The sequence below is a fragment of the Pteronotus mesoamericanus genome, unplaced genomic scaffold (assembly GCF_021234165.1).
Source record: "Pteronotus mesoamericanus isolate MK-2021 breed Mesoamerican mustached bat unplaced genomic scaffold, CSHL_Meso_final scaffold_371, whole genome shotgun sequence".
Taxonomy (NCBI): Eukaryota; Metazoa; Chordata; class Mammalia; order Chiroptera; family Mormoopidae; genus Pteronotus; species Pteronotus mesoamericanus.
Window position 1 is genome coordinate 2,542,847 of NW_026555314.1, and position 13,152 is coordinate 2,555,998.

Sequence of the window (13,152 nt, forward strand, 5' to 3'; positions counted from 1 at the left end):
TTGCTGGGCAGTGGAAGGTTGTCACCATTCACCCAGCCATCTACTAAAGAGTGAATGTTTCTGAATGTTAAGTTCTGCTCCCACATATTAAGAACCTGCCGGGCCCTTTCTAATCCCCTCCTTTTCTTCCATTTGGACCCCATTCGGGTGTGTCTGTTCTTTCCCTTCTTCTCCATCTTGGCTTCTTTAACTATGTCGAACGGTGTCCTGGGATTGGTTTTAGGATTTGTTTTTCTCAACGAGCAGGGCAGCGTGTTTTTGTCCTTTGCCTCTCCAAGTAGGTAAGAGCGATGAGAGCTTCCTGGGTCACGGGTGGTGGGAAGGGTGTGCGCTGTGGCCGCAGCAGAGCCCCAGGCCTCCCGCCCACCCACGCATTCAGGCTCTAGTCTATGAAGAAGGGACATGATTTGTAAAGGGCTCTGTCCGCTCTCACCTGGAGATGTCCCTGCCACGTCCCAGGTGAGCAGCAGCGAGCTCTGGGTGGCCAGGAGCACAGACCCCCGCACCTCGACCGCTCGCTCCCGCGACAACTTTTTACCCCTTCGGACCCAGGCTACTCGGTGTTGAAGCTGGGCTCTGGCTACACAGGATAGCTGTTTTTCCCTTTATTGGGTCTACAGTTGCAATTCCAAAATAAAAAAATTGTGAGTTAATTCACTCAATTCTCAAGATGAATAAATTGGATGTTGTGTAATAAATTATTCCCTATCTAGTCTCACTCCAACTCAGTTGGTAAATCGAAATCTAATGGTTATAGCAAAGGAAAATTTCCCCGATGCTTCAACGTTGGTTGCAAATTTATTAAAAATAGTTCTAAATATGTAACAAAACGATTTGCCTAATGTATTAATTCTAAAAGTGCCTTAACGTTTCAGGAAAGACACACACAGATGAGAATCGCTAAAGCTGGTTTTAAAAGCACTGTTTTTGGGTTCTCTCTAGATGGTTTCTCACTCTTTGTTAGGTGTGTTCTCAGCACGCACATGGCTCAACCTGCAGACCAGGTCGCTTGAAATGCAGCTCTGGGTCAGGCACCTCAAGGGCCTGGTGCCACCATCGAGTGAGGCCGACCCCACCCCGGCCTCAGACTGAGCGTCTGTCTGTCACAAAACTTCCTTATAGGTTGAGGAACTCTTAGCAATAGCCCCTTCTTCCATATTTGTGTTCAGTTTCTGACGCTTGGCTTCTCCCCGAGTGGAGGGCTTCTCTACGGTTCATGTGCATGGGAGGTCCTGATCCACTGTCCTGTTGTTTGGAGATACGACCCTCGTGTGCTGGGATGAGAAGCCTTCCTTGTGAGCATTTTGTCACACCCAGCAGGGCAAGTGAGGGGTGCTGTGTGCGTGGCTAGGGGGAGTGGGCGGCTGGACACTCTCCCCGCCTAATGGCAGGACCAGGTGCGCGGTTCCTGCCCCGGGCTCCTTGCCCCCCAGCTCTGGAGCCTCAGGTGTCTGTACTCTTTCCTGAGACACAGAATGAGCCTCATTTGTAACGGCTGCAAACACCTTGGCTTTCCTCCATTTCCTGGCTCACAGGACAAGCTCTTGGGAGCCCCACATAAGAAGCCCGACTCCCCCGAGATCACAATGCTGAGAAGCCACGCAGAGGAGCGTGCGTCGATGGTACTCCCTGTGCCCAGCCCTCTGGGGGCCCCGCGGTCCAACGAGCCCCTCCAGGTTTTCTGACTGGTGGCTCCACGTGCGCAGATGCTAAGTTTGGGCTGGTTATTCAACCAGCAATAGAAAACTAGAACAGAATGAGAGCCAATGACTAGATTACTTACCATTCCACATCTTTAATAAACAACAAGGAGGGAGAAATGGGTAATGGGGCTCACATGTATGGTGACAGATGGAAACTAGACTTTGGTGGTGGGCATGATGTAATACATACAGATGTCGATTATAATGTACACCTGAAACTTATATAATGTTGTAAACCAATGTTATCTCTATAAAAATAAATTTAAAAGTAAATTAAACAATAAAAATGTAGCATCTTGTCTTAGTTTGTTCAGGTTGCTTTAACAAAATACCAGACTGGTGGCTTACAAGCTGCAGAAATTCACTTCTCATCATTCTGGAGGCTGGAGGTCCCGGTTCAAGGCTGGTTCGGTGTTGGGCGAGGTCCCGCTTCCTGGTTCCTTGACGGCTGTCTTCTCTCCATGTCCTCAGATCGGGGAAGGAAGAAGGAATGGCTCTGGGATCTGTTTTATAAGGTTACTAATTTCATTCATGAGGGCTCTGCCCTCATAACCTAAGCACCTCCCAAAGGCCCCACCTCTTAATACCATTACCAGGGGGGTCAGGTTCCAACCTATGGGTTGGGGGACACAGACATTCAGTCCCTAGCAGTCTCTGGGCACGCTTCGACTTTGTTACAATACCTTCTGGGTGTGCTTTTTGGTAATTTTCTCATGTGAGTGTCAATGAGAATCCTTGGATTATTAGAGTCTCTCCTGTTGGATCTGATGACAGTGACTGTCACGTTGATGCCTCATGCGTCCCAGGCCTGTGTGGGAGGCCCCGTGACCCGCAGTGCTGCTTCTGGCACCTCTGAGCACACGCTGCCTTCGTGGCAGCTCCGAGTCCCCACGTCGGCCTGTGCCCCAGAAGCAGCTACCCTTTCAGGAAGGGCCAGCGGCCTGCTCCAGTGAAGGGCCAGGCCGTGAGAACTTCTGGCTCCGTGGGTCCAAAGTCCCAGATGCCGTGGCCCAAGTGTGGCTGCTGACGACACACAGGGCATGCTTTCCTGACCTGCTCCAAGGGTCTGAGAGCCCAAGGTAGGTGCAGGCCATGAGCACGTACCAAACTTTTTCAGTTTAGCACGCTACGTGGGCATGCCCTGCTACCTGCGGCGTGTGGGTGTATCTCCCATTCAGATGCTTTTCTGCGTGGACTCCCCAGGCAAGGCTGTGGAGCCTCTTTTGGTGGACAGCTGTCTGGGTGGGTCAGGTGCGTGTCTGCCCTGTTGAGCAGCCATCGCCTCTCCCTCTGCATCGAGCTCAGCTCCATCCGGCCAGGTGCTTCCTTTCTGCCTGGCTCCTAATGGGCCTCCTGGGCAGGCTGGTGGACGGGCCGTGCGGCTGCTCTCTGGCCTGGGGAAGCAGAGTCTAGGCAGAGCTGAGCTGGCCCCAACGCATATGAAAACCAGAGCAAAGGCGGAGATGCTGCAGGAGACGGGGCGCGGGCTGGATGTGGGGCTGCGGGATGGGGAGGTGGCCTGTCTTCACTGAAGCACAGGTGCACAGCAAGCTCAGCTTTAAGGTCTTCGTCCGTGCCAGCTTGTCTTTAACACCAGGCTTTCCCATGAAGTTATAGCTAGTTGAGTATCAAGCGTTTCTAAAGAACCCCCTGAAGGAATGTTTTTTCTTTGTGCAAACAGTCCTTTTGTGTACAGGGTGTTCTGTGGCTTCTTGGCAGAGACACAGGTGGGAAACACCTGATTGAACATCACTCACTCAGGAGTGTAAAGACACGCACCGCACGTCAGCACAAAGCCAGCCTGCCGAGCCAGCGCAGCGAGGTCTCGCAGGCTGCTGCGCCCCAGCAGGCCCTTCCCTGGGTCGTCCTCAGCATCCAGCTCCTGGGGTCCCCTGCCGTCACACACAGGCCGGTTTGCATATTTCCTGAGCACACGGCTTTCTGTCACTGTCCCATCTGCAAACCTTAGGAAGTGCAGGGAAAGGTGGTGAATCCTGAAGACCTCAAGCCGTGTCCCTGGTCACAGCCGGGTCTGCCGTGAGCCTCCTGCTTGTCTGAGAGGAACCCGCCGGCAGCGGGATGCTGGGTAAGTGCTGCGCACCTGCGGGGGCAGAGGGTGGCTGTGGGGCCCACCGTGCAGGGCAGCCACAGGGCAGGGAGAGGGTCAGCAGCAGGTCCCTCTCATACTGTCTCTCGCCAGGTGCCCGTGCTGGGCCATTCAGCTGCCCGCGCGGCTGTCCAGGGCCGCCGGGCCTTCTCTATCTCCCTGCAGAGCCACTGGCCTCCCCGCAGCAGTGGCCTGGAGACGGGGAACAGCCGCAGCCCTGCTGATCAGAGGGGCCCCTTGTCCTGCACTGAAGGCAGCGACCAGGGATGCCTTGACTTTGTGGCAGAACGTCCGGATCCTACACTGGGCCATGGAAGTCACTGCATGGAACACCCCAAGGCCACTCCTGCTGGCCGTGGAGAAGCAGGGCGGCCTCTGGGAGCCTGGGGCCTCTCCTGTGACACGGGGCTTTGCATCCTGCCAACAGCCACACGGCCTGGAAGAGGTGCCCGGGCCGCTGATGCTGGACTGCAGCCTGCAAGGCCACGAGCAGCGACCCTGGCTGTGCTGTGCCCACGCTGAGTAGGGACAGGACAGCAGAACACACCGAGCAGAGCTGGAACCGTCCACGGGAAACATCTGTCGCTGTCCCCAAATATAAGTTTTCTCTGGTTGTGAGCAGCTTCACCATGACCTAAGGGAACGTTAATGACGAACACTGGGGGAGACAGGGGAACGCACTCCGCGTGGCTCAGCTGGCGGGTCAGACAGCCTGGGAAATGTCTTGCCAACAGCATGAGGGCACGTGATGAGAGACTGCCTGTCCAGCAGGTCCCCTCGCGCTTGTCCTGGAGAAACTTGGGACTCCGTCCCAGCTGTTTTCTCCACTTGGCACCATTGCGCAGCCTTCTCCCAGGTCCTGCCAGCTCACAGAAAGCGGCTGACGACTGGGAAAATAAGGTCGGTGGCTGTGGCACAGTCATCACAGTTTAGCCACCATGGACTGAGTAAAACGGAAGTGACTCCTGAACGAAACGGCACTTAAATTTAAGTCCCAGCGGAGGTTACTCAGTGAACAGCTGACGTAGCCAGAAAAAGCACTTTGGAACCATAGAGAAAACCATGATTTTTCTTTTCAATGTTTTTAACGATTTTATTTATCAACTTTTAGGGAGGGGGAAAGGAGAAAGAGAGGGAGAGAAACATCAATGTGAGAAATGTCAACCGATTGCCTTTTTATATGCACCCTGACCAGGGACTGAGCCTGCAACCCAGGCAGGTGCCCTGATCGGGAATCGAACTGGCGACCCTTCACTTTGCAGGATGATGCCCAGCTTAGCCACACCGGCCAGGGCTCAGGGGACTGATTTTGCAAAGCCACCCGATGCTCAGACAGATGTGGCTGGGTGTGTTGGGCCTGGGGGGCCCCCGCTGGAAATGCCTGGCACAAAGGCGGGGGCGAACAGGGCCAGCGACGGCTGGACGCGGGGTCGTCCAGCCCTCAGCCCCTCCCCGAACACCCATGGGGATAGGCAGACGCCACCTGTCAGCAAATGCACCAGTGCCACTGGCCTCCAGGTGTGAGACCAGGCGTGGGGCTCCCCACATGGCCTGCAGCAAGGGTCAGTGGCCTGGCCTGGGCCCCGCCCTCTCTCCTGTCTAACGGGTCAAGGACATTTGCTGGCAGCTGGACTGCCCGGGACCGGCTTATTGGCTGATGTGGGGTATATGGAAACATCTTTAAGGAAAAGCAGGCCTTTTGTGTAGTGGTAAAATGGAGCTAGACGAAACTTTTCAGTGGGGTATGAGGCCTCATGCTGTCCTATGCCTGAGCCCCATGGATTACTCAGAGCGTTGGGAGGCCATGCCCAGAACAATCTCTGTGCGGGCGTGTCCCCGGGGGCGCCTCATGTGACCCCAGCTGGGCAGGCCAGGTGGCGGGGGGAGGATACGGGCACGCTGAGCTTCCTGGCCCAAGATGGCCCCAGCGGGCCGCCCACGGCTGCGCCTTCTCCCCAAGGCCGCCGGGTCCAGCCAGGCAGGGGGAACCCCATGGCCCGGACCAACCACAGTTCGCATCTCCGTTCACCTGCCAAGAGACATCTTGGTTATTTCTAGTTTTGAATAAAGCTGCTGTGAACATTCATGTAAAGGAAATAAAGAAGCCACTCCCAGAATGTAGAGGGACCAAAGTTACCATCCAAGGAACTAACTGTGAGAGCACGCTCGGCCTCGGAGCTGCACAGAGGCTACTCCTCACAGGGCACCTACCTGTCCGATGGGAGCAACGCGGGGACAGCACCTGTGTCCATGCGGCAGTCCACGCTGCGTGGCGAGAGAAACTGGCTAAAGTCCCCCCACCACAGGGGTCACAGCTGCCGAAAGATGGCAGTGCCCCCGCACGCCTGGGTTCCGTAGCTCAGCTGGCTCCCAGCACTTGGTCAGGTTTGAGGAAGGACCTGGCCCTGGAGACAGGACAGGGATAATCTGAAGCTTTGTGAGCAAGAAGCATCTGCCGCAAGCTGGGTGTCTGGAACAGGGCCCGTTTCTTATGGTGTGGGAGGTTCGAGTCTCTTCGGGTTTGCAGTGGCCTGCTAATGCCCCTGCTCCTGCCGTGGGTATAGAGGGGGAGCCCAGAAAATGACCTGGAGGGCCCGCTTGTTCGGACACCAATGTCCCTAGTACAGTTGGTGTCACTGTTTTTCTAGGCGGCTCAGCTGAGTAAACAAAACCCTCCGCCACCAATCTTCCCATGTGACCTCCATTAAGGCTCGGAGGCTGAGGAACCTGCCACCTTACCCACCCAGCCCCGGACTCAGGCCCGGCTCTGCACCAAGGAGGGCACGTCAGGTGCAGGGGGCTCAGGGGACATCCGTCACAGTCCGACTTGGTCCCCACACACTGAGATTTGGCCACAAGATGTCCCCAGGACACTGCTCACGAGCACATGACTCAGTGGACGCCGGGAGCCCAGGTCGAGCCAGTTGCCCGTGATGCTCTGCGAGCCTCTGCGTGCACCTTCAACGTGAGGGCGAGGGCGGGCACGGGCACGGGGTCTGCGTCCCCGACACCTCCTCTCTGACGTCTAGGCGCAGGACGCCAGCAGCCGGCACAACGGCTCGCCTCAGAGTCCTGAAGGCGCCTGGTGCTGACTAGCAGTGCCTCTCCCTTCCTCTGTAACACCCCTCCACGGCCATCTTTATCAATACAGTGATTCTGCTGAAAGACAGAGTCATCGAGATGCTTGGTGAGCTATGACACAAACTTACACAGGGGCAGGGGCACATTCCCTCAGTCAGGAAGCAGTGTCACAGTCCCCTGAGGCTGCACCAGCTCCGTGCCTGGCGCCTGGGGGTCCAAGCTGAGGCAGGATGGCCGCGGGGTGTCCTGGCATGGCAGTGGGTTCCAGCAGGGCGCAGAGCAACGGATGAGGCACCCCTTTCTTGCACAGCATTGCCACAGCGCAGCCCCACTGTCCCCAGCACCCAAGGAGGGATGTCGCCCCTTGCCCTTTGCAAGTGTTCACGGTTTTGCTTCCGTGAGACGGCCAGGCGGGTGTGGAGCCTCGTCTGACAGAGCTCACTGCTATCTGGCATTAGCCCATGGCCATCGTCACCTGCGGTCCAGTCTCCAGGGCATGGACATCTCTGGAAATGGCTGTGCAGCTTTGCTGGAGGGCAGTCGAGGCTCATCTTCTGAAAGGGCCATCCACAACCATCAGCCATGTGAGCGGCAGACGTCTCCGCGGAGACAAGGTGGATGGTGTATGTTCTGCGATGGCCCTGACAGACTCTGGTGGCTGCCCCAAGGCGAGGCCTCTGGGGGGCGCTGTGGCTAGGCTGTGGCTTGGTGAGGTGACCCCCCCACCATCCCTGACCTGTGAGGAGCACCCAGAGCATGGCTCCCCCGCAGCCTCCCTCACGTCTGATGCGGTGCAGGTTGCGGCTACTCCTCCTCACTGACGTTCACGATGTGGGAATCTTGGCTACAGGACCCTCAGGGGCTGGCATGGCCCCTCCCTGAGGTGGTGGGGGACACCTGGCTGCACCCCCGAACCACGGGGCCAGCGTGGGAGGCCAGTCCCTGCACTAGGCGATCATGAGCTTGGGATCAGGCCTGCCTTCCAGGGATGGTGCTCAGGTCCTGGGGGGCGGTCGCGGCCCCGGGTGGAGGCAGGGCAGAGACCGGCGGTGCCCACTCCCAGCAGTGTGGTGGGGTCTTCCCTGCAGGGGCCTGGGTCTGTGATGGAGGGGCTGGGCCTGTTTTGGTGGCCCAGGTCAGATGTCCGTTTCCTAGGCCCACAGCACTTCCGCTCGTGTGGACCGAGTCAGACTTTAGCAGCTTGCCCCTCGATTCCATTCCCAGGGACCCCCGATCACCAGTCCGTGCCTGCGCCTCCACGAGTCAGGCTGCAGGTGGCAGGTGACCGCACCGGCCACCACGACAACCATGCCCACCCTGTCTTTGGCAACTGAGTGGCCCCCATAGGCCCTGACAGCCCGGGAACTGCTGCAGTTAGAGATCCCTGTTCTGTGGCAGCAGCTCCTGCTGTCGTCTCTGACTGGCAGAGGAAAACGACTGCTGAATCCTTCTGGGGTGCCAGGCCCCTCACAGCCGAATTCCTCACAGCCATGGGGAAGGCGTGCCCTCCGGGCCCCCCTGAGGTGGGTGAGCCGGACACCCATGGCAAGTCCCCTGGAACACCTCGACCTCTGTAAGCCCTCAGGCCCCCCTCTGTGGAACCCCAGGGCAGTTCTGGTGTTTCAACCCTAACTTAGTGTACCTGCCTCGTGGTCCACGTTTCAAACTACCAACAAGACCTTAGAGGCCCTTCTAATCCCTCGAGCTGCGGCATCGAGTCCAGACCCTCTGTTAGTGGACCTGTTTCAATGGATTTGGCCTGATGCATCTCATATTCCTGCCACCTGGATCCCACACGTGTTCGCCAGATTTCTGCCGGCCTAGGCCGGGCGAACCATGCGGCTCTTTTGGAGCGTAGCCACCTCCTCATGGGTCACACTTTGTACCTCACCCTTGGGGGCCTGCTGGGACCTGAATCTGGTTATAAGCAAAGCAGGGCGGGGCTGAGGATCCCGAGTGTCCCCTGAGGCCCCTGCCTAGGGCGAAGCCATTCTAGGTCCTCAGGTAAAGAAGGGCTGACCTCCTCTGGCAGGGCCAAAGGGGCTCTTCTGGCAAAGCAGCTGGCGGAACAAAGGGGTATGAGGCCCCCGGCTTTGCTGGGGCCTGCCCACAGCTCCCATCCCAATTTTAAGGATCCTGTTTCTTCCCTACCCACAATCTAGCTTTAGGAGAAAATGCCCTGGCGGCAGGGCTTGGCCACGTATGGGAGGGGACTCTGGGTGCCCTGCCTGATTGGGCTGCCGATGCCCGGCTGCCCTGTGTGTGTGGTGCGGCTGTCACTGTGTCCTGGGTGCCAGGAGGGCCCGGCCTGCCTCATCTACAGCTGTGGTGCTTCCTGCCCAGAAGCCGTCCTGGATGTGGCCCTTTGCCATCCTTAGTCTCACTCTCCTCAAGGTGGCCCTTCCTCCCACCCATCCTATGATTGGCCCGACCCTGCCCACGGGCTGTCTCTGCCCAGTTGCCTTTGGTCCCTCCTCGGCACCCCTTCCTGCCGCGCTTCCCCGCGGCAGGTGCTGGTCACTCCCTTCCCTGTCCCAGCCTCAGTGCCTGTGCGTCTCAGCTCCGGCCCACCCTCAGGGTGAGGAGCTACGTGGAGCCAACGGTCCTGGGGACCACACTCAGGGTCCCTTGTTGGGTGGGGGCCGACCACGCTGCCCAGGGGAGGGTCTGAGTCAATGACTCTTGGCTCTGACCCTGAGGGGGAAAAGGTGCGGGGGGGGGGGTTCCTTGGAGAATTCATACCTCGAGACTATAGATTTGCAACTTCAAGTTTACTGTAAAACACCCCCTTGCTCCAGGTTGGCCTCTAACCCAGGTCACATGTGCCCAGGTGTCTGGCCCAGTTCTTTTTTGTAAACCACAGAGTCACTGCTATATAGATGATGAATTTCACAAAAGGAAACAGGTCTCATGCAAAAAGCAAGGACTCCACAGACCAAGCCCTTCTCGTAACCAGTGACTTGATGTCCTCAGGGGTCCTGAGGCCTGGGCTCCGCATGCCTGGGTCAGGGCAAGGTGTGGGCACCACCTCCCTGCCCTCTGTGTGGCTGGGACAGGGAGTGGCCAAGTCACGAGCGTGGGTAGAGTGACCAGACGCTGATGTGATGATCTTTGGACCCCGCTGCCAGCAAGCCATCTGCAGCGAAGGCCAAGCAGTGGACAGCAGAGGCGTGGAAGGTCAGCACAGCCAGTGGCTTCATCGTCCGCCAGTGAAACACGCGAACACAATGGTCCCAGCCCGCAGTGGCCAGGATCTTCCGGTCAGGCCGGATCTTGACGTCAGAGACCCCGGGATTGGTGAGTTCGTGAGTTCGGCACACCTGTGAGATTGAGGGGGGCAGGCAGAACCATTAGGTGGCTCCTTAGACTTGGCGCAGAGGCTCCCCCCCACGAACCCTGCCCCCGCCCCCGCCCCCGGTGCAGCAGCTAGAACAAGGAGGGGAATGCGGGCTGCTAGGACGGCCGCACACCTCTGCAAACATACCCTCTTCCTCCTGGGAGCTGGGCGCAGGCCCGCCAAGGGGAGCGGCCTGACCCCTGCCTTTGGCCAAACCCTCGGGTTACGATGGAGGACTTAGGCCCTTCCTCAGGGAGCCCCTGAGGCCCCACGGAGCTGCATCCCTGCACAAGCCCCCTGCATGAGGTCTGCTGGGAAGTCGGGCTGCTCGGTCCCCTCCCATCGGGCTTCCAGGAGAAGCCTCAGTGGGCTGGGCCCTGAGGCCGGTCACCGCAGAAGGGTGCTGCACCCGGGCATCCAGGCGAGCAGAATGTCTCCGGCTTGACAGCAACATCAAGTCAGCATCTCTCCTTTGGGGGAGCCTCGCACCCACTGCCTCGCGAGGAGTACAACAAATGCAAACTCCATCTTCAGCAAAACTGAGATTACGTGAAACCTCGGGATGCGTGAGGGGTTCAAGTGCTGCCACGAGTGGGAGCCCACAACGTGCGCACAGGACGAGTGGACGGCAACACTGGAGACACAGGAGGCGGGGGGAGCTGCAGGGATGGCTGGGCTACGGGAAAGGCCTTGCGTCCCGGCCGGGGTCCCAGGAGACGGCCGGCGCTGGCACACAGCAAGGGGTTGCACACGCAGGTCCCACCTGTGTGGCGCAACCGTCCGGGCCGGCGTCCTTGCAACTGAGCGCCCCGTCCTCCTCCGTGCCGGGGCGGCCCCCCCCCGCCACGCGCCTCTGCAACCAGAGCTGCCTAGGGGTCACGGCTGTTCTTGGTTACACAGGACTGTGCCGTGCGCTGCAGGGCATCCGATGTCTCTGTCCCCACACAGGAAATGGCAGGCACTTTGCCATCATTGTGATGGCCCCGAAGGGCCACTTCCTCCCTGGCTCCTGGGTCTGGCCTAGGACTGGGGACAAGCAGCTCTCACTGCCCACCCCTCACCAGCACCCCCTTTTCTCCTAATTCCCCTCCCAGTGGGGCCATGGTGACCTCAGTGGAGAACGACTCATTTCTACAAAGATAACACAAGGCGAAAGAAGGAAGGAAACACGGAAAAACAAACGGCAATGTTCCTCGGAAGCAAATGGAAATTGCCAACCAGCATTTTTTAGCCATAAGTTCATAAAATGTCATGAAGCAGTTACCTTCATAAAACAAACACCCAAAGCAGAAAAACAGAGGAGGAAACTTGAACAGGCAGAGCACAGGAGGAGCGGGGAGGAAACTCAAAGAAAAGAAGGAGAATCGGAGGCAGCAGGCCGAGGCTGGGGGACTCTAATAAGGCGGTGAAGGCAGGAGCGGCACCAAGTAAGCAAAGGGGACAGGAAACAAAGGGCTACGATGGACTGGGCAGAAAACAGGCACGAGAGACCCGCAGAGGCGCGCTAGCATTCTCTGCTTTAGAAAATCAATTTTTTAATTGATTTTAGAGGTGAGGGGAGAGAGGAGAAACACTGATTTGCTGTTCTACTTATTTATGCATTCACTGGTTTCTTCCTGCCTGTGCCCTGACTGGGAATCCAACCCATAACCGTGGTGTATCGGGACGACACTCTAGCCAACTGAGCTACCTGGCCAGCCCTAGAAAAGCAATCTTAATTTCTAGAAATTGAAATCCTATGATCCAAGTCCAAAGAAAGGCTACAGAATAGTCAGTGTTAAGGTACGCCTAGTAAAATCATTGGACGCAATAGTCAATAAAGTCCCTTTTGTGGTGAGGCAAACAGATCAAGTCAGTTGATGGGGGTAAGGTATAGGCTGTCCTCAGAACGTCCCATGGCCATATCAGTGCCAGCAGACGGCAGAGTGATGCCTGCAGAGGCCGTGAAGGGAGGCATGGCCCAAGAATTTCATATCCAGCCAAACTGCCGCTCAAGTGCAAAAACAATAGACAAGCATTTTTGAACATGTAAGAACCAAAGAATATGCTCCCATAAGCTCTTCTTGAAGGACTAGAGGATTAACCCCAGTCTCATAAGAAAACTGGAGAAATACAGCAAATGGCCTGGCAGGGAAAATTGAATCTACTTACCTGTAGGATTAGGTCTAAAACAATATGGGGATTATGGCTTTAGAACCGGTTATGTAACTAACAGAAATATGGGAGGGTAGCAAGAGAGATGGGATTTTAAGTTCACTGATTTGCTCATCTTTTGTCATTTGGGGAAAAGACACAATAGTCAACCTCATATTTGAGAGATCATCTGATACCCCTCTGTAAATAATGACAAAATATTATTTCCTCCACCCCCCCAACCACAGACATTAGGTACCTTTGCTTCCTAGTATTTGCCCTTGTATTTCTCCATAAAGGAATAAAAACAGAATTATGACTGGAATCCAAAGTTAAATCCAAATCTGTGCTATGTATGAGAGAGACACCAGAAGGATGATTAGCCACGAGACTGCAGACGAGAGAAACGGGTCCAATCTTAGCAAAGACTGAGTTCAGAGCCAAAAGCATTGAGTCAGACTATATGCCGTACTTCACAATGACGGGTACAACTCACAGTAACGAGCTGTAAATACCGGTTCAACAAACAAACAGTCTTTTTACTTACGAAGCAAGAATAGGGAAGTGGCTACGATGGAGTAACTCGTACCAGACCAGTCCTCCTGCTATAAACAACCACTGAACTGGACAAAATATGCTAAGCAACTGTGTCCGGGCGCTGGACAGCAGGAGGGAAGGGCAGCTGATGAGAGAAGTCTCCCAGATGCCCCAGCAGCTCGCCGCCCTGGGAGATGTCCCAGCCCCAACTCCAGGTGGAGCCCCGTAGCTACGTGAAGCTGATGAGGCAGGGG

The 13,152-nt window shown here is 56.7% G+C and overlaps 1 protein-coding gene across 3 annotated transcripts in view; it reads right to left on the reverse strand.

The window, feature by feature from the left end:
- Positions 1-9,656: 9,656 nt before the first annotated feature.
- The window catches only part of GNB1L (G protein subunit beta 1 like), a 58,011-nt gene continuing 54,515 nt past the window's right edge, over positions 9,657-13,152 (reverse strand). For all 3 annotated transcript variants that reach the window (XM_054592698.1, XM_054592700.1, XM_054592701.1), the window contains one exon: positions 9,657-10,211. In XM_054592698.1, the coding sequence (XP_054448673.1) occupies positions 9,960-10,211 (252 nt within the window). In that variant the 3' untranslated portion in view covers positions 9,657-9,959. The remainder of the gene's footprint in view (positions 10,212-13,152) is intronic.